Source organism: Falco naumanni, chromosome 11, assembly GCF_017639655.2.
Source record: "Falco naumanni isolate bFalNau1 chromosome 11, bFalNau1.pat, whole genome shotgun sequence".
Classification (NCBI taxonomy): domain Eukaryota; kingdom Metazoa; phylum Chordata; class Aves; order Falconiformes; family Falconidae; genus Falco; species Falco naumanni.
In genome coordinates, this window is record NC_054064.1 from 31,099,273 (window position 1) to 31,126,224 (window position 26,952).

Here is a 26,952-nt window from a genome sequence, read left to right on the forward strand (position 1 = left end):
TTTTGTTTTAGATCTTGAAATCAATTTAACAGATTAAAGGTATTTTTTTACTAATTTATGTAAGAAACCTTGACCTTTGGGAATACAAAGAAAAGGATGATCTGTTACTTCATGCCTGTTGTATACTTTCTCAAGCTGAAACGTAAAATATGCTTTGTGCTAATGGATGCTGGTAAAAGGCAGAAGTAATGTATGTGAACTTTCAAGCTTGGAGCAGTCAAAATTCATCTAGTTTAAAGGTTTTGTTTCAAAGCTGGGCATTTGGTCAGGGTCCCTGATAAGGCATTTAAAGTTCTTGCATCTCTGATTTAGGCAGAGGGAAACAGTGGACATTGAATGAGTCTGGAATGATTACCCATTAATTCATTCTTGTTTTACTTCCAGAGGTGAAACTCTCAGGTTGTCCCAGGCTGAGTTCCACTTTTGCTTCCTGGAATAAACAGAAGAGGTTAACCTCACACCCAAGAAATAAAATCTTGCAGAGGTGCAAATTTTCTGTTGAGGACACCAGTATTGTTTTTCTGTGTCTGGGGAGAGCAAACCCAGGGATAGTTCTAGAGGCAGATGCTGTGCTTAGACTTCTTCCTGCTCCCATTGTGATCTCCTGGAGACCTGTCTCATATATAACTCTGAATGACCTAACTGTTAATCTGAAACTGCTCTCTAGATGCTCCTTGTACTGATACAGAAGCTGTGTGATCCACTTGCTCCAGCCCCTCTCTGGGGGCCGTTGTCAGTTCTTGAGTCCAGTGTCTCAACCATCTGACAGTTCTTCATAAACTTTCTACAAAGAAAACAGCATCATTCTACAAATAAAGCAAGTGCATCTACCCCTCTAACACCTTTTAGTTTATGATGCCTTTTTAGAAGACCATCTGCTGGATCTCAAGCAGCCTCCCCAGCCCATTGGTCTCAGGATTATTTTTCTACCATCTTGGTCTTTTTGTCTGTTGGTCAGTTGGAAGGATGGATCTTATTGCTCAGATTTTCTGTTCATTGGTTTCAGTTTTACCTGAACAGTGTTCAGGACTTGCCTCTATAACAGGAGTCTCAGGATCCAACTTCCAATATAGTAGAGCTATCTAACCGCAAGCTGCCATTCTCCTCCATCACATGTGAGGTTAGTGACCCTAATTTGTATAGATGGCTTGGAGTTTTTTAGCGTTTCATGGGTGGATTACCCACATGAAGGCAAACGTGACAGTCTGCTGCTCACAGTGGGTCAGTAAAGTCATTGCTCAGTGGTCAGAAGACTGCTGGCAGAGGTTTGCCACTCTCAGTGGATCTCATGGAAGGCTGAGAAGTTTGTGTCTTTTCCAGAACACTGATTTTTATACTTCCCCCCTCTAATTGTTTGTCTCACAAAGTGCCTACAGGTAGCGTGGTAGGGTGATTACTTAATGGTCCTGATACGGGTACCATTAAGACATGCTCCTTTTCTAGCTTGTGCTTTTAAGTGACCACTTTCCAAACATTCATGTCCGATTACAGGTCCAATCTTTTGTAAACAGCAGACAAATTTCAGCAAACAATTGAAACATGACTTGAGGAACACATTGTTCAGACGCGGCCCTCTCCATCTTCTGTGGCTGGAGTGCTCCTGGGTGAAAGGTAGGGTGAGGTGGCTGAGAGACGCATCGCATCTCCTAGCACTTCATTGCACCTTTTTTCCATGGTGCATCGTCTGCTTTTAAACAGTGGGTCATGGGTCACGTGTTTGTGGTATCTCTAATCCTCCTCCCAGCTCCTTTATTATGGCATAGAGAGAAAGAATGAGAATATAGGTTGTAGGCTGCCTCTTATGCTTTTATCAAAAAGTACATGGAGGTACAGGCTCCGCATGTACAGCTAGGAGATTTGTTTGGATGGGAGGGAGCTACAAAGACATTACTGGGAGCCTTGTGAGAGTTTGGTGGCTAAGTATCATAGGTTGTTGGGATTTCAGTACCGTTTATGGACTGGAGCACCCACCCTGGTTTTATTCTGTCCTTATGAGCAGGTTAGGTGGGAAGGTTTATGGCAGCCCTAAATGCAGTGAGACTCGAATTTTGTGCAGTTGAGTTTCCTCGCCCTGATGAGGTAGGCAATAATAGTGAAAATAAGATACGTAGTCACTCGATTTGATTTAATCATGCTTGAAATTTTCATATCTCTCTCTCTGTCTGTCTCTCTCATTTTACTGCCATCTTTTCCTGGCTGAAAAGGAGATTGATTTTTTTTTTGGCAAAGAAATGATATGTTATTAACATTTTCACCATTTTAAAATAGATAATAGTAAGGCAAACAAATTGAAGAGCTTTTTGCTTCCGATATAATTTTCTTGTTTTCTGGTTTTATATTCTGCTTTTGAATTTGTAGTTTTGAGTGCAAAGAGAGGAAGTCAAAAGTTTACGGTAGGAGAGATGGTTACCATTCTTGCACTGTATTTTCCCCTCAGGAAAATGGCAGGATTTTATAATGTGAAAAATACTATTCTATTTAAAACAAATCTCAGTCGTCCAGCTTTGCTGGCTAATGTTTGAAGGCTGATATCATTGCAAGCTTCTTTCATAAGATTAGTATTAAAAAAAAAAAAAGAATTTTAGAATCCTTTTGTATGGTCAAGTAATAAGAGTAGAGTCAGACTGAGAAATTTAACTGAGTAATCTGTAATGTGTATTTGCACAATGTCAGCAACTCTGCAGTAGGACTCCTGGCCCTGGTTTCCTGTGGAATGTGCGAGGTCCCTGGGATCTGTCACACGATACACCACAAAAAGATGATGAGTAGAGGTGGTTTTGCCAGGCAACTGACCTCCTAGTTTTGCCCATAATAATTTATTCATGTGGCTGTACCCTAAGACATACTAATACTGTACATACAATTGGCTCAAAACTGATGCAGCATATTGAAAAAAAAACATTAAATACCCACAGTCAGCTCAGATGAAGAGGCTGGACCTGGCTGCTGTCTAACAACGGGCCACCGTGTAGAGGGGTCTGTTGCTCTGTTAAGGAGTGAGGTGAGTTAGGTAAGCCCCACAGCATCCATTGTCAGAGGCTTTTCTCAGAAATGGAACTTCAAACTGGCTTCTGGTGGCAGACCTCCAGAAAAGTTGCTTATACGAGTGCAGCTTGTGACCTCCTGCGTTCCCTGCTCTTGGCAAGGGCCTGATAGATTACATTTTAAAAGGTAAAGTAAAATACAGCTGAGTAAAACAGGGGTGTGTTTTATTTTTTTCAAAATTTGATATTTTTTTTGTTGTTGTCGTCAGTTTTAAGCAACATTTTAATTGATGTGTTTAACTGTTTTAAGAACCAGGATCCTCTGGGTGATGGAGGAAACCACCAAATACTGCCTTACAGTTTCTGCTGGTGGCTTAGTTTAAAGCAGTAAATGTTTGAGTATGTGATCATCCCCCTTAGTGAAGAGCATGTCTAGTAAAGTTACACCCAGTTCTCAGTTTTTGAAGCGTGCCTAAGGAGCTAGTGTGCTGCTCTCGGAGACAAAGCACTGACTGCAGAAGCTGTCTTCAAGAGCTCTCTTGTTCCCTACTGTTAGGAAATGAAGAACATGAACATGAAGAAGCAGGTGGATTTCCTCCTTCTTCTTCTTCTTTTCTTCTTCTTCTTCTGTATCTAAGTATCTGCTGTCCCTTCTTTGAAGAGGTGTCTCTCACCTGTATGGACATTTGTTAGCATTCTTAGTTTTATAGACACAAAAAACCTAGGGCCAACATTCTTCCTGAGGGTAGGTGCCCAAGTCCGTGTTGGGGAGCTAAACAGCTGGCTCCACGTTCTGAGTTCTTGAGCCAGGAATCAATGGGAAATGTGGGTCTTTGGCTTTTTTGAAAGTCAGAGTAATTATTTAAGTGTCCAAGTCCAAGTGTTAGCCTAGATCTTCAGGCAGTAAAAGTCAACATATCTCCATGGAAGCTGATGGTTAATATGCTGGTTTGTACAAGTTCAGGCTTTGGCTCCCAAGGCTCGAAGCACTGATCCAGGTTACTTTCTCTTTAGACCCGTAAATATAAATTAAATACAAGTTGAATAACTAATGTTATTGTGATTCAACATGTTCTTTCATTAAAAATCATAAGATTTAAAGAATTTTCAAATACCTTTCCTTATTTAGCCTTGAATAAAAATCTTACAGTGGAAATGTTTAATAATCTCAGTGAAGTTTTCCTCTAATTAATTCTTGTTTGATATAAAGCCAGGTTGTGCAGTAAATAGTCCCATTGCATAACTCACCTGAAATATTTTTGGAGATGAGGCAATCAAGTTGCCATGTGAGTGTGATTTCTTTGCTGGGCATTAATCACATAGCTTGTTTGGCCTGTAGTTTGTAGACGAGTTAATGTTTTATGGAGAATTTAGAAAATTAGTTCTGCATGCATGTCATTCACATTTTGCTGCTCCTCTCCTAAGGGTTACTAATTGGATTAAGAGGTTATGGTAGTCCCTAAGAATTCATCTGTGTCTCCTAGTTGTAAGTTATACTGGGTGTTTTGTCCAAAAAATAACTAAAGCAGAGACTGAACTGGAATACGAGCTCTAAATCATCATCAGAAATTTCAGAGCCCAGTCTGCATTTTGATGTGTACTCTCTGTATGTTTCTAATTCTGATACATTTTAATTAACGGTGGTGGTGTGGTTCTGATTGGTTTGGTTTTTGTCATACAAGTTTGTCATAATTACCAAGTGCAGAATAAGCAGCAAAATCAAAAAGCTCTTTCTGTTAATGTTGTCATACAGCTCCTGTGTGGGTCTGCTGCACTTGCACCCTTGCTAAGCTGCCGGACTGAAATGTACTGGACCTGTGTTCTTAACATTATCGTGGTGTCTAATAAGTATCATTGTCTTCTCTCCCAACCTCTTAATTACGTTTTCCGGGTGTAAACTCTCCTCTGAGACCCCTCAGGCCAATTGCCTCCAGCCCTGAGAGCTGAGTAGGCACATACACCTCTGCCAGAGCTCCAGTCCTGCAAGCAGTCACCTTTACACTTACCTCCCATGAGACTAAAGGCACTGAGGGGACACAAATGACATAAAAACATGTCTTTACTATAGCCTACAGAAAAGAAACAAGCTTGGGCAAAAAAATAATACTGAATACATGTTTCTATTTCAACTTTCCTACTACAGACACCCTTCGATTCTCTTGTGTAATTTTTTTTTTTGGTTTGGATGATAGCTGCCTTTCTGTCTGTCTCTTTCAATCCTGCCTGGCTCCACAGTCAGAAATCTTATCTTGCAGTATTTTATACTGCAAAAATATTGCCTGATGTCTTTGAATTTTTTAATGTTTTTTTTATTTTTTGTGCAACCTCGATAGACATAGTTGGACAATTTTGTCTTGCTTTGATTCATTCTGTTGCTATTCTCATAACTAAATGGGAGTCTCTAAGGTTTAGTAACTTCCCAGGTCTCTGGGTTTGGTAAACCTGTGACATGGCTTCGGCAACAAATGATGGAGTGCATATTCTGCAAGGCATTTATGGAAGTAAGTTCATCACATAAACCAGAATTCTTCAACTGCATGTAAACAGATTACCAAAATCATCCGTGGGCGGATGTGTTCAGGCAGAATCCCAAAGTCCACGTTCTGAATCTATGTTGTTGTCATTCACATAACTTCCATGCTTCCAGGGGAATAAAGTTAGCTCTGTGCAAAAACTTCTGTGGCCTAGTCATCATCGCAGAGCAACTCTGTCACTGTGGATGGGCCAAGGGATGCCAGCCTGTCACATGTAAGAGAGCTATGTGACTTGCCACCACAAGCTATGCAGCTCATAACAAACCAGTGATGGCCAGGGGATGTAAGCTTAAAATATAATCAAATAAATTACTGGTGGTATATGACCTTTAGGAGTTGGAATATTAATAAGTTTTAATTTCCTTTATGTTCTGAAGTAGATTTCTTGTGTTCCAAGACCTCATTTTCTTACCTATATTCTCCATCAGGCTAAAGCTTGAATGCTGTTTGGTGTTTAATGTGTTATTACTGCTAAAACCAAATGTATTTTAAGAAATCTACTGTACTTACTGTAAATTTAACCTAGAGAATTGCCTCCAGATTTACGGAGAAGCTTAGTTTTCGACCCATTTAGTGCTTAAGAAATAATGCCAGGGTGGCAATTTTAGAGCATTAAAAAAAAAAACACCACTGAAAATACAATTGCATGCCCTAACTCTGCCCAGTAAATATGTATGTGCCATCAGAAAGTGCTGTTATTAAATCACACGTTCAGTAGCTATTACTATGACCTATGTTTGAACCAGAAGCCTAGAAATGAAACATTCTTGGGTTTCCCTTTGAATTCTCTTCTTTTTTTATTAATATCTTTCATTCTTTGTCAGACAGTTGTGGTAGAATAGCAATATAAGGCCCATCTGTCAGCAGAAGCAAAATGATACAGTTTTCTTAATACAGGATTTTATGCATCAATGTAAAACCCCTGCATTGAATGAATGTCAGTATTCTCAATCCACAGTCAGAAACTCCGAAAGTTAAGTCAGCAGACAAGTTAATGAAAGTATTTGACTTGTCAATGATCAAAGTCCAGAACTGTAAAGAGCATTTATTAGCTGGTGACTGATACGGTGCTTTTCCTTGTTTCTTTTCCTACTCTCCACTAATAACTTAGATCTTTTTTCATACCTGCCTTAGCCTAACAAAAGCAGCTGTTATTCTGAATTTCTGGCTATAGAAGCTGATAAGTGAGGTGATTTTCAAACAGATTTTCTGACCTAGCTTCTCATTAGTAAATGGTTACTCTAAAAATGTTGTGACCATAGGTTGTTTTGTTTTGTTTTGTTTTCCTGTTTTAATTTTGTTTTCATGTAAGGCTGAGAGAGCTGGGCCTGTCAGCCTGGAGAAGACTGAGAGGGGATCTTATCAATGTCCACAAACACCTTCAGGGCGAGTGCCAAGAGGACGGGGCCAGGCTCTGTTCAGTGGCGCCCAGCGACAGGGCAAGGGGCAACGGGCACAAACACACACAAGAAGTTCCACCTGAATATGAGGAAGAACTTCTTTACTTTGAGGGTGACCGAGCACTGGAGCGGGCTGCGCAGAGGGGCTGTGGGGTCTCCTTCTCTGGAGACATCCAAGACCTGCCCGGACACGATGCTGTGCAGCCTCCTCCAGGAGACCCTGCTTTAGCAGGGGGTTGGGCTAGATGATCTCCAGAGGTCCCTTCCAACCCTGACTGTTCTGGGATTCTGTGATACTAGAATGCTGCTGTGTATCAGAGTCCCAATATTAGGAAGCAGAAATGAAAATGGCAGGAGATGGATATATAGCAGTATACCTTGTTAATATAATGATGCGCTTTTCAGGTAGTAGCCAAGTTCTCCAATACTGTTCTTGTAAGGAATTTGTATAAGCCTATACCAGTAACAGATGGTGTCAACTCGGGAGGAAAATTCTGCTGAAATTCATGCTTCCATAAAGCTGCTCTCACCAGTGTGGCGTGTTTTATTTTATCTTGTCTCTGATTGTTGTAACATTTGCATAAAACTAAGGAGGAAACACAAGCATGTGCCTGATCATTATGGCTAGTCTAGCAAAACAAAGCTAAGTAAAATAAATCTCACATTGCAACTTGCTCATTTTATGGGATGGCTGTATGCCTAGGTGATTCTTGTCTGTGAAGGTCTGTGTCCTGTTCCACTCCTTGTACCAAATGACAGTCCTGAAAGCTGAATTTAGTTTGGATTAAAGGCACTGACTCCCCTGATTCACTTACATGAGCTGCACGTTAGCCTGTACATGGTAAGTAGTGCTTTTTTCCACGTAGGCTTTACAACAGAGGTAGGTTTCTTTTCCGGTTTTGCTTTAGAGGGAAAGGCAAGTGGGAAGGGCTAAACTAAATTAAATACATTACAGATCTCCTATTAGTGCCATTTAAGCAGGTCCTTTCATACTTTAGCTTAGTTCTATATAGCATTATATATTTTAAAGACATTTTTCATTTCTGTGGGTTGCCAGATGTGCTGCTGATACCTTCTGATCTTAGATAGTTTGACATTGATTTTCCTAGCACACACCAGGGTTGAAATCTGGTCTGTAACTCATCCAGATGATCTATTCATAACAAAAAGAGCCTTCTGGCACTTGCACCACAGCTGAATATTGTTAAACTGAATTCATCATTTCATTTGTTTCTGATTGCTCTATAATGTTTACATATCTTACATATTAGTATGAACTTTTATAAAGCACACACTGAGGTTAAATCCTCCCAAACAGAACTTTTTTCCCCTTCTCCCTTTCAGAAGGTGTTGAACTCTTCTTTTTCTTTTTTTTTTTTTTTTCTTTTTTTTTTCCCATCAAACGAACGGGAATCTTGGAACTGCTTAATGCTCATCTCATCTGAAATGATGGGCTGAGCAAGCAGGAATGTGTGTGTTGGGCAGACATAGAAAAGTGACATTTTCCTGCACAAAAGGATTCTTCGCCATCCACAGATCGAATAACTGTGAGGTGGAATTGCTTGTCTGAGTATAATACTTCTGTAAGTAAGCATCATCACAGCTGAGGGCAGTAGTCTCTGTGTATGTTCAACTGAAATATTTATAGATGCTGCTTATGGCTCAAAGTGTGAATAGGTTCAGATTCTTCTCATCTCCCATCTTCAGATTCCTGCTGCATAATTGATGTGCAAAAATCATTCTAATGTCTAGCAGAGGATATCCTCTCTGTGTTTCAGTTTCACTATATGTAAAGAATAATAAACATTAATATGCCTCACAATAGGAGGGTGTCACAGGATGATTTTAATTCAAATAGAAGGCAGAAAATCTGAGGCTCCCTTTGAATTTGTATTCTAACTTTCAAAGAAGGATGACATCTCTTATTTGCTTTAAAAATAAAAATCAATTGCCCATAAATATAAAACAGATGTTGTTTTTCTACTAAAAAGATTAAGGATTTATTTAAGCTCATTAAAGAAAAAAAATCATGACAACACACTGATCCTTCTATATCATCATAAGAATGTCTGAAGGCAATAGAAAGCTATGAAAAGGACGTGGTATTAGTGTAACAAAAATAGCTCTGAGTCTGGTAAATTGTGCTTATCTTCTGGGTTCTGCGGCAAACTTTGCACTATTTCTCCAACTTTACGCTTATGTCTGGTCATGTGTTTTAGTGGGATTGGGTGGTATGTATTCTCAAACAGAACTTGGACTTTTTATTATGAAAATACAAATGCCAGCTGCTGCATGGCTTGGAAAACTTAACCATCGTCCAAATACTTCAAGGAGGGGAAATGGAAACCATTTGCTATTTGTTATCCATAGATCTATGGAAGAATGTTCACCCTGTTGCTTCCCAAAGATTGTGTGTCTGTTTTGGGGAGTATGTTATTTCCCGGTGTTCTTACTTTCCACATGCATCACAATCCAGAGTCTACAAAATGTGAATTAAACTCTTTAAGTGGAAGGAGGAAATAGGAAATCTGATGATGCCGTATGCAGTATGAATAAAGCCCAGCATGATAGCTGGTGGTCTTTATTCTGGTTAAAAAGCAGAAAAAAATGATAACCTAGTACCCTATGGGCTATATTCACCAGTGTGGTGATACGCAACTCCCTCATTTGCTGTGTTTATGTGTTGAAAGTTTGCTGGAATGTGTACAAACGGTACTCCAGTAGTAAGATGATAAGAAAGTCTCAGCGTAATTTGAGAAGAGCCAGGACGGAAATATCCTGTCCTGGCAAATTCCTGTGGGTGTCCAAAATACTAGGCCAGGAGTGCTGGCTCCAGGGAGACTTTGGTCTTTTAATCAATCTAAACCTTTCAGTGTTATCAGACTTACAGGACAATTTGCTAAATTGTGGACTTATGATAGAAGAAAGGGCTGGGGTTGTTGTTGTTGTTGTTTGTTCGGTGTTTTTTAACTATATTGTCCTTCTTGATTTCACAAAGCATCTTTGTGTTTTAATATGCTTAGACTATTTGATTTTTCAGACTACACAGCAGTTGGATTTTAAGCTTGCTACATCTGGTGTAGCTAGATTCTTCCTTCAGAAATTGCAGCAGAGTACAGAGCACTGCAAAGTTTGCTGCATCAAAAATATTTTGAGATGCGACTTCAAAAACCTGGGCCCCTTCTGCCGTAAATGTTCCTTCCACCTGTAGGGAGATGCATTGTGTCCCCAACTACAGGATAGGAATGAGATGGGACGTTTGGGTTCTCACCATCTTCCATCACTAGTTTGGAGCAGATACTAACTGGGAATTTTGGCCGTCTGCTGTGTTCTCAGTAAGGTCAGTGATGTGGAACTGGTCTAAAAATCAGGTTATTTTAGGGTTTGCTTTCTGTTGCACTTCATTTTGTTACTGAAATTGTAAAAGAAGGTTTGCCCCCGTAGAGGTGTTGAAAACTCAAAGCTGTATTAATTTGTAGTTTTAAGAGAAAACAAAACAAAACCAAATGTCTTTGCAGTGTTTTTGACGTAGCTTTGTCCACTTGGAGTCATAAATGCCTTTTTAAATTCAATGCAGCTATTCTTGCTCTTTAATGGGTTTAGTCAGCCAAAATCTTACACAGACACACAGACACACATGTGCACGCAAACATCTTTAGCGAAAGTAATTCAGCGCATTAGAGCTGATAGGGGAGAACTGAGCAAGAATCTCGTATTTGTTAGATGTGTTCCTACGAGAAATCGGGATTGCTTGACACTGTAGTGATGTAGTTTGAGGAACCAGTTTTTGTTGTTTTGTTTTCCTACTTAACTTCATGACAAGAATCAGCTGTAATGTAAGTTTATGGCTTGAACAGACTATTGTTTGTGCAGAAACCTCCCTGCTGGTGTATTTACTAAACATGTGTGTTGCACAAATGCCAGTAAACTGCATCTTGGAGCATATTCCCTAGCTGCTAGCAAAAACTCTTTTAAAGTTTGGTCTGTTTAAATATAGGGAGAATGTGCATCAAGTTTAACAGGAACAGGCTTGATTTTTTAATTACTCCTCAAAACTATTTTGATGTGAAGTCCAGCCCTTACTGAAATCAATAGCAAACCTTAAACATCCTTCAATGGGTCTAGAATCTTGCTAATGAAGAGCAAGGTCTAAATAAAAAAACCCAAACATTGTCCCTTTGACTAAGACACCTCTTTTTTGCTGTTCCAACACTGCAAACATACAGACTTTTTTTGTTAGGGAGTTCTCTTGTTTCCTCCTCTTGGAGCATTTCCCACCTTCTAGAGAACAACAGCTGCAGATTTAGCATCCCATGTACATGGACTGTAGTGGGAAGTGCATTCATGCGTCATACGATGGTGTAGGACTGCACTGCTGTTCTCTTTTTCCAGTGAAAAAGTGTTGTGTATACCTTGAATGGGTATACCTCTGTTGGTCCTGGAAGAGAAAACATGAATCAGGCTTCTAAGTAAAGCAGGTAGCTTGCCAGGAGATGGATGACCTCTCTTCTCCAGCCCCTGCTGCAAGAATTGTATGTGTTCAGCCAGTGCAGAATACGTAACCAGCCTTTGTGGCAAGTACTGGGACCCGAGTCCCACTGCCCCATTCCCAGTCGTGTGCTATGCCTTATGCTCAACAAGGTACTGTACCTCCATGGGCTTTCTTTCCGAACTAGAAAGTAAGTCTAGAAAGTCTATCTAGTCTATTGAAAGTGAAACAGCTTTGTAAGTGGAAGGAAGATGCCCTCCGCCCTTATAAACTGGTAATTTGCATCTTCTGAAGCAGAGAAAGGAAGTGAACCAATGTCTCCCACATCCTGAGTGGTCTAACCACTAAAATATTGCATGGGAGCCCGCTGCCGCTGTGTACGTGGGTGGTATATTTGTATGCAAGCAGCAGAATACAGTCCTGCTCAGTTTCTGGAAGATAGTGCTTAGATATCTGCCTTGATGAAAGGGTTCACAGGTGTGAAGGAAGGAGTGGTTTGTGTAAAGCAGAGCTGAAGTAAGGGGCAAAATCTAATGTTTACGCAGGCAAATATTTCCTGTGGCTAACACAAGCAAATCCCCTTCTGGCCAGCCCAGGTTGGCAGCTTCCACCCGAAGCACCCAACTCTCCGTTGAGCACGCTGGAGCCTGAGCTTCCACTGCAAGGCTCAGGAGTTGATGGCAGACCTTGGGGACCTCAGGCCCTCTGTCAGCTGGATTCCCTCTCGAATCTTAACTCTGAAAATATACGGGATGAGTGCTCTGTAAACACCAGTTGCTTGTTACATTAGCTGTATTTTCTGTATTTCTGATGATAGCCAAGCAGAGTGTTGTATCCAGCTGCTCGCTCTAAGTAAGGTGTTTTTTCTGGAGAAGCAAGACATTTGCTTTTTCCCTGTACAGTATAACTCCTGTTTCTGAAATTTCTTACTTTCTGCATGGCCAGACCCAGCTGTTCTGTAAATGGGAGTGAGTGGGGGCAGTTGTGCAATCAGTAGCTGCAGCTGTGTCACGTCATCTAAAAATGATGCAGATGAGGGACATATTTCTCCACGTTCTCCTTAGAGTAAGTCTCTACCTATACCTCTCCAGTCATGTTAATAACTCCAGTGGAGGAGCAGCAGTTGTTTTCAGTATTGGACACTGATAGCTGCCCCGCATGAGTTGTGAAGTACCCACTGGGACAAGCAGTTTGATTCAATAGAGCTTTCTCTTGGTTTTCCAGATCAGTGAAACACCCATTTTTGTGCCTGGTGTTTGGGGACCTTATTTCTCTGCAATGGTACCTGGATTGTGGTTGAATGAGGGTGGTCAAAGTGCTACAGGAAAACTGGTAAGTGTTTGAAGACACAGAGTCCGAGATGAGAGGTTGGCCATAACTGCTGTCGTTTGGGATAGCTTCACCGTCAATTCAGACAGAGCACTACCTGAAACACCTCCACAAGATCGTACGAGGTACCGTGCTGCTGAAAGCAATAAGCAATTAGTTGATTGTTGTGCCACTTACAGACTGTTCATTTGTGTTCTGATAGGGAGTTATACATGGGGCAGAGCATTAAGGGCATGTCTTCCTTTTATGATGGTGGTGATGATTGTTATTATTTCACAGGCAAACGGGTATTCATTCTTTAGTTTAGCAGGAGACTGAGATAGACTTCAAGATAAAGACAATTTTATATATATATATAACATACTGTGTTATATGGAACAACTGTGCTCATTGATGAGCATAAATGAAAGATGTATGGACAGAATAAGAATACATTAATGTGTTTTCCTGTCTATATAGATACCGCATATATTGTCACTTCAGTTCTTTCCTTGAGTGCAATGAGTCTAACTATATTAGGTTAGTTTAATTTGTCAATAAAAATTAAAACCAGACTGGATTCTCTAAAAATGAATTTTCTTATTTACAGGGGTCAGTCAGAACTAAAATGCTGAAGTCAAATTTAAAGACAGGCTAGATGTATAAAACAGTATTTAGGTTTGAGTCCAAAAGCATCAGCAAGACCTTAAGTGGCTGCTTAACCCTGGAAGTTTCTAAAGCTCCCTGTGTGTCTCCCTGCTCAGTCTGTAGAAATACTGACTGCTCTTAAGGGTGAGCAGATCCTCTTGAGAAACTCCAGGAGGCAGGCCCGGTCCTGTGGGTATCCTCTGTAAGCTCACCAGACATACAGGTGGGTTTGATCTTTCCCAAATTGCAGGCGTAATTGCTCGCTTACTCAGAGCTAGCACCACCCACCTTTTTAAAAGCCTAGTGATCGGAGTACACGTCCAGGAAGTAGTAGATTGGGGCATCACTGCATTTATACATTCCATATGGAACAGTCACTGAATGTGAAACAGAAATAATCCTGGATCAGGAAGCCCAGGCACACCTAAGCGCTGAGCTGTGAATTGGTGTTCCCTCCCGTGCCCTGTCCTTGGCCACGTGAATCTGACCTTCCTCTCTGTACAGTGTCACAGCTTCCCTAGGAGAGTCATGCCTCTTTCTCTCGGGCAGCCTCTGCTTCCCATCCCAGCCCATCCGTAGCCTCAGGGCTAAAGCACTCTCAGCAGGTGGGATTTGTGAGCTTTACATTTTTCAGGTCAAGCCGGGGCTAGAACCAGTGTGTCCCATTTTACAGGTAACTGCTACAACCAGAAGTAAAATTAAATTATTGCTAGTAACACCACCACTTTAAAAGGAAAACAGCAAGCCTTGTGCGTTTCTCTGTAAGAACACTTCTGAGAGGAGATGCCTCTATGTGCTGAATCTGGAGTGGGTAAAGACACTTAACTAAGCTCTAGAGAGGATACAGCAAGTCAGTGTTTTTTCTTGGCTGGCTCAGGGTGGTTCTGCACTTAAAATGTACCACGGGAGATAGGGCATTTCAGAACAACGATTTTTAAAATCCTTTTCATTCTAGTATCAGAGAACAAGACATTCCTGAGTCATTAAAGAAATTGCTGGAAAAAATGTATGGTCATGTTAGGACCCATAACAGGAGTCAGCTTTAAGTACTGTTCGGTATATTAGGGAAGCTGTCTTATTAAAACATTCTCAGAGTATCTCATGTGGTTTTCTTGAGGTTGTATGTACAAAAACCACATTGGGAGCCATAGGAGGAAACAGTGTATGTGCCCTGTGTGGAGGATAGGTTGCATTCATTACCTTTCTAGTCTTTAAGAAGGAGTATTTTTTAGATCCTGCTTTCTCGTACTTAAAGCTTTCTGAAAACAAAAAAATTGGACATGCTTTGGGATTCTTTTCATTGCTTGATCTATGCCCAAAGGTGAATTATTTTACTGAAATTTGAACAGTCTATTGAACATCTCAAAACTAAAACTGATACACTTCCCTTTCAAAAAAATTTTTATTGGTACAGCTGTTGAAAAGTCTGTTGGATTTTGAAAACTGATTCAGATAGAATCCAAATGAAGAATTAAGAACTCCCATTTGTTTTGAAAAAGCTTGTTTGTTTGTGTATTAGATGCGCTTTTGCACTGGATTTTCAAAATTTATAGGAAGAAGGATGCTGCACAGCAGAGACAAAGGATGCCACGACATCGTCACAAACTGTAAACTCCAGAATGCAGGAGAGGATTTCTAGATACAACTCTCATGTGGCCATATCTTGAATTAAGGGCATTTCAATATCTGAATTCGTAACTTCTGTCACATTTTTGTGTAATGTGTTTTCATAGCACACACGTATATGTGGTGTTTGTTTATAAATTTATTTATGAATTTGTGAGCTGTTCCTGTGTTCTAAAAAGATTATGCTAGATTGCAGAATTCAGGCTTGAGCTTTTTTTAATGCATGCACATGTTTGAGTTTTGTCTTTGATGCAAACCTCAGAAAGAACAGGCGTGCATTTTTTTTATTGCTGTGTTCAGATGTGTATGGTTCATTATATTCAGAAGGTTTCGATGCCTATAGTTATTGCCGAGTATACTCGGTGAACTTCAGCAGCTGTAGTTTTGCCTCCTTAGCTTTTACTGTCACCTCTGATGGCATATTATCAAGAGGCCGCAAAACCTGCAGAATTATTGTCTTAAAAGCCCATGTTGTTCTACCTGATGCTTTGTTTTGTGAATAATGGTATCCACTCTGGAGTGAAAGGAGAAGCTGATTTATCAATTTACTATAAGACAGAGCTTGTATTGATCTTTCTTTATAGCAATAATTGCTTGTCAGGGTATACGTTTTGTTTCCTGCAATGAACATATGGAGCATCTATCAGGATGACAACACACCTTGTGCTTTATTATAAGAGTGTGATACGGAAAGTTGTAGGGATTTGGGCCAAGGTGGTGCTCCTGGTAGAATCCCAATGAGGGGTCTGCATGCAAGAGAATGGGAGAGGCTAGGGGACACGCTTTCAGGTAGTGTTGGACAGGAAAAAAGTCATCCTTTCAGCTTGCTCTTCTGGCTGAGGAGCTGCATGCTTAGCATTTTGCCTATTTTTGGTGCAGCATTTGTTGTTTTTTCTTACTGTTTTTGAGCCAAATCCTGAATCCAGTAATGTCAGTGGGAGTTTTGCCATTGGCTTCATTAGGGTTAGGATTTAACACCTCATGAGTAATTTTGAAGCTGTCTTGTCTTTTTAAAGTTATGACGCTGTATTACCCTTTTCTGGGACTGAATTTTTAAGATGTAATTGTCCCAAAAATTTTGCTTTCCTCTTTTTCAGATAGATCATGTGGTCCGAGGCCATGTCGCCTTCCCGGAATTACAGTCAAAAGCTGCAGCCAGGTCACTGTTCTTATTCCTTTATCATATACCTGCCTTACAAATTGATAATGCAGTCTATCCTTATTCTGAAATGGGAATTAAGTCTGATAGTGGGTTGGAAGTATTTACAAAAGCTTGCCAGGTAATTGCTCAAAGATGAAAGCTTTAAACTCCCCTCAGATACCTTCAGCGTATCTAAGTGGTGATATTAACTTACTGCTTTTCAAATTCTTTCATATCCAGTCCAGGGTATTTCTTGATACCATAGCATCAGCCCTGTTCAGCACTTTATGCCTTAGGCTAATGATGTGTCTTAATTTGTAGGTGACTCTATTAATCTCCAAGGATGAGATATAGCTTAATTAGGAATACATTATTCAGTATCTTTGGAACAGTCATATGAAGGAAGGTATAACCACTGCATGAAAAACTCCTGCCTGGCACCACAAATAGAACAGAGAAACCCAGGATGAATTTTCAGACAAAACTAAGATGTAGGAGTGAATTGGAGGTAACTCCAGGATTCCTTGAGCAGGAGGCTGTGCACAATGTGGAATTGTAGTTTGGCCTGCTTTAGAGGTGGATGAAGACAGCCCAGACACTTCTGTCAGATCTGGACTTTCTCAAGCTGTTTTGGCTTAGATTCTGTTTAAGATGGTTCACATCACTCCCAGAGAGATCTTAGCTGAACAGTTAGGCACATTGGATGAAAATGTGATTAACGTTTAATTTCTTTTTCCTCTTTAGATTAAAGAAAAAAACAGCAAACTTGGCATTTTATCTTCAGTTTATTACTCTAGTCTAAAAGGCAAGGGTCAGTCCTGGTAAATGTATGAAGCACAGGCAGTTACACAGTTGTTTTAGTCCTCCCTGGGGTTATAAAGCTACCTGGTTTCTCTGGATGACCCTTCCATGCTTTGTAGTGCTCAATGCCTTACTTGTTTGTTAAAGACTTAATTTGTTGTTAAAAAAAGTATTCCCAGAAATGTATTGAACTTCATTCAATATGAAATAGTTTCATGCTTCCTAGAATTCTCTTTGTTCTTTAAAAAAGGAAATCGGGAAATAAATCCATCTGTGTATGTTTGGAATAAGGATTGATCTGGGTTTTTTTTCCAAAATTTTGGCTTCCAGGCCATTTTTCCAGTGCCCCCATATGAAGCACAAGTATAAGAGAAACAATTAGGTTAGTCTGTAATGCCAGGATAAACCATGCTTTTTGTGTTGGAAAAAGGAGTAGCCTGCTTGTGTGTACTAGGTCTGGCACTGAACTGACTGACCACAACTAGTTTCATGGTGCAAAAGGGCGCGGACTGTGATGTGAGTAGGACACCTAATACAAAATACTGGGAATAGAACGCCGTGTTATCTGAGTATATGGTGTTGTAACTTTTGATTTGAGTTTCCTGCAGTTAGTAAAACTGGAGGAGGATAGCCTTGATAAAAAGGGTTATAATGTTTTATAGAAAGGTTGATAATATTTTATAAAGTTAATTTGCTCAATGGTATTTTTGTAATGCTTTCCAGATATACTCTCCTAATGAAATGTTTGGATAGCTATAAATTTAGTAAACAAGTCTCTTTTTAATTCCCCCATCCTCGTTCTCGCTATCCTTCTCAAATATTCATTAAAACATTTAGTTTGAATAAACAAAAATCAGGAACTTTGCAATTTGAACCGATTTTTTCTCCTTATTTCTTCATTTCTTTCTGCAGATGGAGCACAAGCTTCAGCCTTATCATAGGGACTAGTAGCAGTAGCTATGCAAATGTGAGGCCTTTTTTTTGCGAACAGTGTTGGCCCAAACTTTGGATTATATGCTCAATTACATTGTCATATAGCGAATAAAAACATAGTGTCTCCTTTTGGGGGATTGTTGGTGATGAGGATAAATTATTCACCTAGAAATAGCAGAATATTTCAGAGAATCTGGTTTATTATGTTTAGTATATTCTCTGTGCAGGTGTAGCAATTTCTATCTGTTCAGCCATTGCAAATGAACACTGAAAGAAAACAAAATGAGAATTCCATACTTAGGTGTGCAATTGCATATTACCTTGACTTTGCATGCTAGGTGCAGTACTGTAGAGAGTTAAGCTGGTTTTGTAGTGACAAAAAGCACATGCATGTCTGGATCATTAAAAAATAACATCTGAGGTCACAAATCCGTGCCTCTTACTTGCTGCTGTCTATCACCTACTTCTGCCTTCCTAACCTGTCTTTCCTTTCTCCCAAGCTCCTAACGCTGCTAATAAGTAGGTTTGCAATGGCAAACTGCCTGCTTGGGTGGCTGATCTCAGAAGCTTCACTGGGCAGACTTCTGTTCCTTCGCCTGTACCAGCAGCAAGAGTTTGCAAGCTGCATTTATCACTGTTGCGGTAATTTGTGGTAACTTGTTAGGGCGTGAGCGGCTTAGACGGACTTGCCAGAAACCAGCTCCTACTGACCGCTTGTACAAGCTGAAGACCAGTCTTGTGCAGTGCTCCCAGTACTATTCCTATGTTCTCTTCCCTTTTACTGGAAGTGGAGAGGGTTGAATTACATGAGGAGTTTCTGGACAGCTGTAAATTTAGCATTTGGTCTAACTAATTGGCATACTCTGTGAACAACAAAATTGGTTTTTTTCATGCAATTCACTGCATTGCAGAACTTGCTGTGTATGTAGCACTTTTGCTCTTCAATCTATGTATTGTCTAGGTCTGTCATCTAGCCATCACTGGTAAGTTAAATCCTGTATAGGTAGGCTAGAGTAGAGAAAAAAAAACCACAACAAAGAAAGAAATAATATGATAATTTATGCTTTAAAGTTTGAGTACTTCTATTTCCTAGAATCACAGTTCTAATCTTCTGGAGGAAAAAAGTGTCCAACTGTTTGACAGCAAAGATTATATGCCCTTTGGCATTTTGTAAAGTGCTGTTTTAGGACAGAATTTCCTTTCCTGTACTCCTCCATGCTCTTTCCCCATTTGAAGAGATGTCTCCTGAAAAAAAGCGTTGGAAGTTACACACACGTTATCTATCAGCAATTCTGGGATCTTTCAAGAGGAATATAATCATCATATTTGGCAGTTCTCTGTACCTCTAGATGTTTTAGAGCCCCTTTTTTAGATTTAGAAATCTAAAATCTTTAGATTTCTTTTTTTTCCTGAAAGATACCTGCTGGCATCTTCCAGGATTCCTGAGCAGATTAAATACCAACCTCTTGTGCCTTCTGAAGCGACGTTCCAAATATGAGCATCACCCTGGGCAAACTTGCATTGATTTCTTACTCTCCACTTTCAGCATTGTACCTTTTTAATAGCAATAGCTTGTGCTCAACTCTGCAAGTCAGATCCAGCTGCTACCGATACCTTCTCATAGAACAGAAGAAGCTCCAGAGAGCTGATGGTGTAATACTATGTGTAACAGAAACATGGTAAACTGGAACAGGCAAGTGTTCAAAGGATTTTTGCCAGTCACTCAGTCCAAATGTAGTGCCTTGAATCCATGTCTATATGTATTAAAAAAAACCACTAAAAGGTGTGGGAAAAAAAAAGTGTAATTCCAAGGTTATGTGGGTCTTCAGCGTATTTGGCTGAACTTCAGCCTCTTCTACAGTCCTGGTGTTCTGTCAGAGCTGCACGAATGGCTTATCCTTGTGAGAGTAATCAAGCAGGATGGAGATCAGATAGAAGCTGGGATGTCTGGTAGGTCTGTGGTTGAGTGAAGCTTTCCTTTCTCTTCCTTCAGAACAGTCAGGCCATGATTTAGACTGAAAATAAAATTACTTTGTCCTTAGCATGTATTGCTTATAGTGCAGTCTTTAAGGATGTAGAAAACAGGGCCATTTTTACAAGGGGGGAAAAATGATTGTGACCTCAAAATTATCATAATTCAGGTCCAGGAAGACACATAAAGTACATTTTAAAGTACGTGAATAATGATGTAAATTAGTTATTTTAATGTCTTCCAAGTGTACTTCATTTTGAATGATATCCTCTGATAGTGTACACATGGTAAGGTATAATTGAAAAAACATGCAGCTGAATGGTTGAATGCAAAGTATAAATATACAGCTGCTAGCAGGTCAGAAGTCAAACTAGTAAAGCATATGCCAAATTCCCTTAGGGATCTCATTAGTGCATGATTGAATATACATGTAGAGGCTAAATGGATATCACTGTTTGGGTCTACAGTGGATGAGACAATGACTAATCAATTGTAATTAGGGTTAGATGCTGTTATTGACTCACATGTCTAGAATTAAATGCCCCACTTAGAGATTTCCAAGGAGTTGAAAAATATATATGAATCTGTTTATCATGAGTGTTTGAAAAAATATTCTGAGCATAATAGCAGCATTTTTAAAATGGAATGTCACTAGAGTCATTGCAAGCCAAAGCACTGAGGAATCCACTGTTAGTTCTAATATTACTTTTGGTCCAGGAAAAAGTCTGTTGGATATTGTGGAGTTGGGTGTAGTATCTGAACTTAGACACGATCTATTTAGGCCCATGTTCAGCTCCTCCCTAAAACAGCAGCCGCTTGCTTTCTGTCCTCCACCCTTAGCGCTGCATTTTAATCATAACACACAGTGAAATAATTATGGTTTAAAAAAGGAAAGCTGTAAGTCCAGTGCTATTGATTAATCAGAGAAATTTTTGAATATTTGTGAAGGAATTTGATTTTTGTTTCTGTCTGGAATCCTCCTTATTCTTCTCTCTCAGCTTGCTTTCCTCTAGCTTTGTCAGCGCCTTTCTCTTTGAGACGAGCATCGACTGCCCCCCAAATACCAAACAGCTCTGGCTCGTCTCGGGGCCTGTAGGAGTCAACGTACAGGCTCAAGATCACAAACTGCCATTCTCTCCCTTCCTCCTGTCAAACAGGGGTCGGCTGGCCCGCGGGGTGGATGCACACATGGACACCCCCCGCTCCGCAGCGCCACGGCCTCCGCCAGCACTCGCCTTTGCCTTTCTCCCCCTTTGTTTTTGATTTGGGATTTGCCGTTCATTGATGGGTTTTCTGCATTTGATGGTAGTAGGAATGTTTTATGTTTGATGAATAACCTCCCCCACTCTTTTTCCAACTTGTTTTTCTTCTAGTGCTCACAGTATATATACGTACTTGAACAGTCACCTGGATCTGATTAAGAAATCTTTGCCTGTGGGTTTCCTCACTGTTGATTTACATGTTTGGCCAGATTTCCATGGTAACAGATCTCCCTTAACAGATCTGACACTAAAGGGCATGGTAAGAAACAGTCTGTCTTTGCAGAAAGGTCAATACAGGGTGAAAAAATTAAAAAAAAAAGCTTGGAAGGAGCTTTTCTCAATTTTGAGCATACTCCTCCTTAGCTATTTAAACTATCCCATAGGATTTGGGTTTCTTGCTGCATTTTGAGGTGTGCTAACATTTCAGTAGAAAACCAGAGATCATTGTAGTTGAGATATCACTACAGCCACATTTATTTTCAGAAAATATGAGGAGTGTTGTGTGTGTCCCAATATCTTTCTTAGGAATCACATTTCAGAGCACTGACTAGCAGCACTTGCTGTTTTTAACTCACCTGTCTACTGAATTTTGCATATCCGTTGCAATGAATTTCAAGATAAATTTGGGTATGCCTATTTGGGAAAGGAATTAAATATTCTAAGGAGAGATTGCTTGATTTAAACAGATAAATGTGCAGTAAATACGCTCTATTACAGTTGCTGGGTAGTAAATTTCAACAGAACTGCAAAGCTCCTCTGCTTGATTTTAGAAATGGGCACAGATGCTCTCTGGATAGGAAATATGTAACTATGGTGCTTCATACACCTTTGTTCAAAGGCAAACCTGATCTGATTCTGGCTTGTGTTTTTAAAATTGCTCCTTTTGGAACCTGAAGGGATTGAAGTATTGTGTTCTGTACAAAGACATTTTCAGAGCATTGCAGTCTGGGACCAGAAAGAGCAGCATTTGGAAGCTCACCAGAGAACCTCTGCTGGGGGGATTTTCCATCGTCTTTCAATGTTTGGATGTTTCCCTTCATTGAACTTTACGGTGGTAGATTGGCTAGGTCACAAGCCACGATGTTATTGTGCAGAACTAGTAACAGAAGAATGTCATAACGGTATGATTTGATATCAAAATGCCTGGTGATTAATGTAAACATGTACTTCAAAATGGCATATTGTCCTTGAAGTGAGCATCTCAAGCTACTCACCAGCACCAAAACCTGCTATATCTGAGGTTGAGACAGGAAGGGGTAGGCAGGCGTACGCGCTGCAACACATTTTGGACCACAAACGAGGGAAACATTAACAAAAGAAAAAAAGATGGCTTACATATTTTTGGGGTTCTAATAATACCTGTATTATTTTACAAAAGAATTATGGGCTGCAGCAGAATTACAATTTCCTTGATGTGATGGCTGTATGCAGACACTACTGGTAATAGCAACACATTTTTTCTGCCACAGTTACGGCTGCTTTCAGGTCTTGCCTATGCTGATATTAATCCAGGGTAACTACAGTGCAGTATTGATTTATGTCAGAGTAAAGGAGGCTAAGATATAGTCTTTAATTATTAATTGTGTTTCAGTGTTAGGGTGCTTGGAAGAGAGGGGGAGAAATGCTTTTAAAAAGTTATTTTTATGTAATAGCATTTTCATATTATTACATTAAATACATTGAGGAGCAATATCTGAGTCATAACGTAAAACTGTCAGAGTTAATCTATCTCTAATCCCCTACAATATGCTGTTTGTTCTTTACTTTTTTGCAAGGGCAAGAACAATTTATGTGGTTCTTCCCCAGATCAGGAATAACATGTTTAACATAACATTATGTGTACAGCTCACAAAAGTAAGGCTTAGAATTAGCACTTAAAACTTGTTACAACAAGAAACCGTAGAAAATAATAGTTTTACTTTGGCTGGATTTGTACCTTTTCTTTTTGATCTTTGCACAGGTTGTTGGACTAACATTGTCTGGGGGTCTGGATGAACTTGCCCTTATCTACTTGGCCACGATTCAAGCCATTGCTGTAAGCCATTTTAAGTGCATAAAAGAATAAATGAATTGTTTCGTGTTCTGTGGCAGACTGATCATTCCCTTCTGCTAAACAGATTTCTAATAATAGATGAATTCTCTTAATGGACTTCTTAAAGGAGCAAGATATTGTTTACCCACACTGGTGACTACTCCCTGCTGTAGGATAATCGACAGACCGTGCAGAAAACGTTCCCCAAAAAAGCTTTTGCCTCTAGTGCAGATGTGAGGAAAGAGGCTGATGCTATGTGTGGCAGTGTTAACATGGTGGGAAGATGAGGGAGTGGGGGCAAAAAAAGCTTTGGCAATTGTATGGAGGAACTTGCGCTCCCCTAAATGCCTCAGCTTCAGATTGTTCCTAAATCCATGGATTTCCCCTGCCTGCCTGTTAGAGGAGTCAGAACTCTGTGCCACGGCAGGCTGGAGTGGGGCTGTGATCTAGTTGGCTACGCTAGGGACCCAACCGAGCAGATCCCTTGTCCCTTGGTTTCCCTGCTGCAGGGCAAGCCCTACCTTGCCTCGTGTCGCACGGGCGGCTGGGGGCTGCCCTTCCGCGAGGGCAGGGGGGACTGCCGTTGTGCAGCTGCCTCATGGGCTGGCCTGCGGACATGGGTCACTTTATTGGAATACTTTCGTTCCTGTCCTAATTTTCTTTTGAACCCAGGATTTCCAGTTCACAAGAAATTCTATTTTGAAGTGAAAACCTGGGTCAAAGAAGTTGTTTTGAAACCCTGGTGCTGGGTATTTTCAATGGGGCATGCTGTCCCTGGGGGTTTGGTGACTGAAATTGATGTTCCTTTGACATCCTTTTTGTGTTTGGGGTTTTTTGGGGTTTTTTTTGGGTTTTTGTGGTCTTTTTTTAAGTTTGTTGAAATTGAGGTGTTTTTGCAAAACATTAACAGTGTGATGAATTGGGGAGTTTTCCTGACAAAACTCTGTTCAGTTGGAAAACTTCCAAACTCCTCTACTGGTTAAACAACAACTTTGCTAGGCTGGGTCAGCCATCTGGGATGTAGAGGGTGGGCGGCTGCTGTAAATTTACTGTGAATTGTACATCTTATGTGTTAACCCTCCCTCTTCAGCAAATAATGAGAACTTAACCCCAGCCTGGAATTCATTGTTGTGAGTTCTGACCCCTTTTAAGATGAATATAGCTTGGTTGTACCTGATGCTTCAGTATAATCCCACCATTTAAATAAGAATGCCTAGGAGAGTTTAAACAATGCCAGCGACTGATACTGCCCCTGAAAGAGACTTTCCAGTATTGAACAGGTGCTCCATTAATTATATCGTGCTAATGAAGTGGAAACGTTCTCTGCTGGAAATCCTGGGAAAGTCACCTATTATCTCATTATATGATACAACTCAAATTTTATTGTAAAACACAGATACTGTGTTGAACACTAAATTCAGCATCTGCATATCTTTTTGGTAGCTAATTGTGCCGATCATGAGATTTAATATAACAAGGCCGTACCGTAGTTTTCTTTTCATTGTAAGTTAATGGAAATTCAGTTTTCCTAAAACACTCTTGAAACAGTAACTAAAAAGTTGACAGAGTAGACTTGGGTTTGACTATTTGCTAATTGCTAATGTGATACCTCGGAAATTTATTTTTCCTCCCGTACTCTGTCACTCTCGATTTTAGCTTCACTTTTGTTGAAAGAAACAGTTCTAGTTCAGGACAGCCCCGGCCCTGTGCCATTAGCCGTCTTCAAGGGGTGCAAGACAAACTTTAAACCCAAGTAAAAATCATGTAAAACGTGTAGGCCTGCCCACAGAATGTTAATCTCTAGTTTTCTTTTCAGTAGGAGAGGCTTTTTTCTTTTTATATAAAATTTGCATTTGAAGCCCCTCGATTTGCATTTTCTCCAATCCAGGATTAAATTAGTTTGTTCCCCACCCCCACCCCGCCCCAGTGAAATAAGTCTGGTTTTAATTTAAATTGCCATGTGAATACAATTTTCCAGGCAGGTAAACACAAAATAATTTTCACAGCATGTTCTTTCTCAGGGCCTTTGACATGTGTATGTTGTGAGAGAAGTTGTTAATAAATTTGAATTTCAGAAGTAGTGAAAGAGAATATCCTTTTAACTATTCATTGCAAAATGCAATGCAACAGTTAAGACGGATGAGAACATGATCAGAGATATAATTGTGGCCATCAAGCCCATTCTGAGGAGACAGACTCTTTTTAGAGCAGTTTATTTTTCCATAATTAAAATTGTGGCTGTGTGATTTAGAAATTAGCCTCCTGTGTCAATAGGGAAGCGATGGATTTAGCCAGCTGGTGTTGCGGCTGCTAAAGTTCCTCATAACCGCTTGCCTGGAAAAACAAAATATATTTGAAGGCCTACCCTGAATGGTGCCAGTCATTCGTAGTGACGTCTCCAGTCTGATGGAACTTTGCTAGCTTCAATTTTCAGTAGCTTTTATTTGAAGAGGGGTTTATTGCAGGTTGCAGACCTCTTAACGAACTTGCAACGCATAGCATAAAGCAAACCGAAACGGCAGGTTGTGAAAACTTTGACCAGATTGTGCTTTGTAGGGAAATCTACCTACAAAGAGTCACTTTGAGTAAAATTTTGGCTTGAATTTGGCATTTTGTCAAGTCTGAGCTTCAAAATTAACTTCCAAGGTACAAGGAGCTGGGAATTCTTTTTGGACAATTAGCTTGTCAAAGAAATGGAAAATGTTCTTGCAAATGGAGAGAGGGAGAAGGTTGACTTCAGTGAGTAGTGGGAGGCAAGCAGAGCAAACAGAAAGAGAAAAGATTTTTAAAAAAAAAACGGCAAAGCATTTGCTTTCATCATTTGCGGAGCAGAGTTTTTCAGAATGGAGACTGTAAACGCAAAGTTTAAAAATGTGCCTACATGTTAGATGTTTCAATTAATCCAGGCATGAAATGGAACATTTTATTTTTCATAGGGCAAAGGCCAAGAGAAATAGTTAAGCCAATACCAAATTCTTCAGGTTTTCCTTTTTGCTGAAAAGACAGAAAATACAGGGTTTTATTTGCTCCTTTTTTTTTTGTCCTGTTTTGCTATTTGGCTTCGGAATTGAAATCTCTTTACTGAGAGTGATTTTCAGATGCTGTTATACAAAGTAAATAGAAGGTTTTGGTGGCGATGGCTTTGCCAGGTAGGCTTTAGTTCTGGATCTGGAGATGTTTTCTGTACCCTGCTGCCCTTGGTCACAAACAGCAGCTTATCACTGCCGTCAGTTTTTCCTGGTGCCCATTTGCGTGTCTTCTCATCATCCCTGTCCTCCCCCTAGTCAGTACTTCCCTGTAAGGCCTATTTTCCCATGTTTTCACGGACTGGTAAGTCTTCACTTCTTCGGCCAGCCCCAGGATGTTTACTGCAGTATGCTGTGCCCATGTACTTCCCAATTCTTTGTGCCATCTGTTTGATTTTTCTAGTTCTTAATTACAGTGCCTGTTACTGGCTGGAAGCAAAGCAGAGGCCGTACCCCTGCAGGTCTTTTCCCAGCCCTCAGGTTACTGGTAGGGGCAGTTAAGAGTATCTTTCTTTTTAGCAAATTGTGTTTTAAGATCTGTTCCTGTGGCTGCTCTCCTGTGCTCATCTGTTTTTGTTGTTTCATGGGTTTTTTTTCCCTTTTTGAAGTTAGGAACAAGGCATATTTTGGAAACCATGCAGGCTGCAGGGCATCATATCAACACACTGTTTCTGTGCGGTGGGCTGAGCAAGAACCCTCTCTTTGTGCAGATGCACGCGGACATCACTGGTAAGTTAGAGGAAGTGCGGGGAAAGGAGTGTAAAGTACTTTATTTTAGGTGGCTAAATACTTTGTC

General features: G+C 40.2%; 1 protein-coding gene across 13 annotated transcripts in view; it reads left to right on the forward strand.

Annotated features, from left to right (window-relative positions):
* Positions 1–26,952, forward strand: part of FGGY (FGGY carbohydrate kinase domain containing) — a 325,709-nt gene that overhangs the window by 266,380 nt on the left and 32,377 nt on the right. For 12 of the 13 annotated variants that reach the window (XR_005830063.1, XM_040609878.1, XM_040609879.1 and 9 more), the window contains 5 exons: positions 12,632–12,739; positions 16,087–16,148; positions 21,210–21,357; positions 23,059–23,133; positions 26,765–26,885. Coding sequence is in view for 12 of the 13 variants with exons in the window: in XM_040609878.1 (XP_040465812.1) it covers positions 12,632–12,739; positions 16,087–16,148; positions 21,210–21,357; positions 23,059–23,133; positions 26,765–26,885 (514 nt within the window). In the remaining variant the exon portion in view is untranslated. Of the gene's footprint in view, positions 1–7,738; positions 7,760–12,631; positions 12,740–16,086; positions 16,149–21,209; positions 21,358–23,058; positions 23,134–26,764; positions 26,886–26,952 lie in introns of those variants that run through there. The other variant, XM_040609885.1, reaches the window with a different exon arrangement.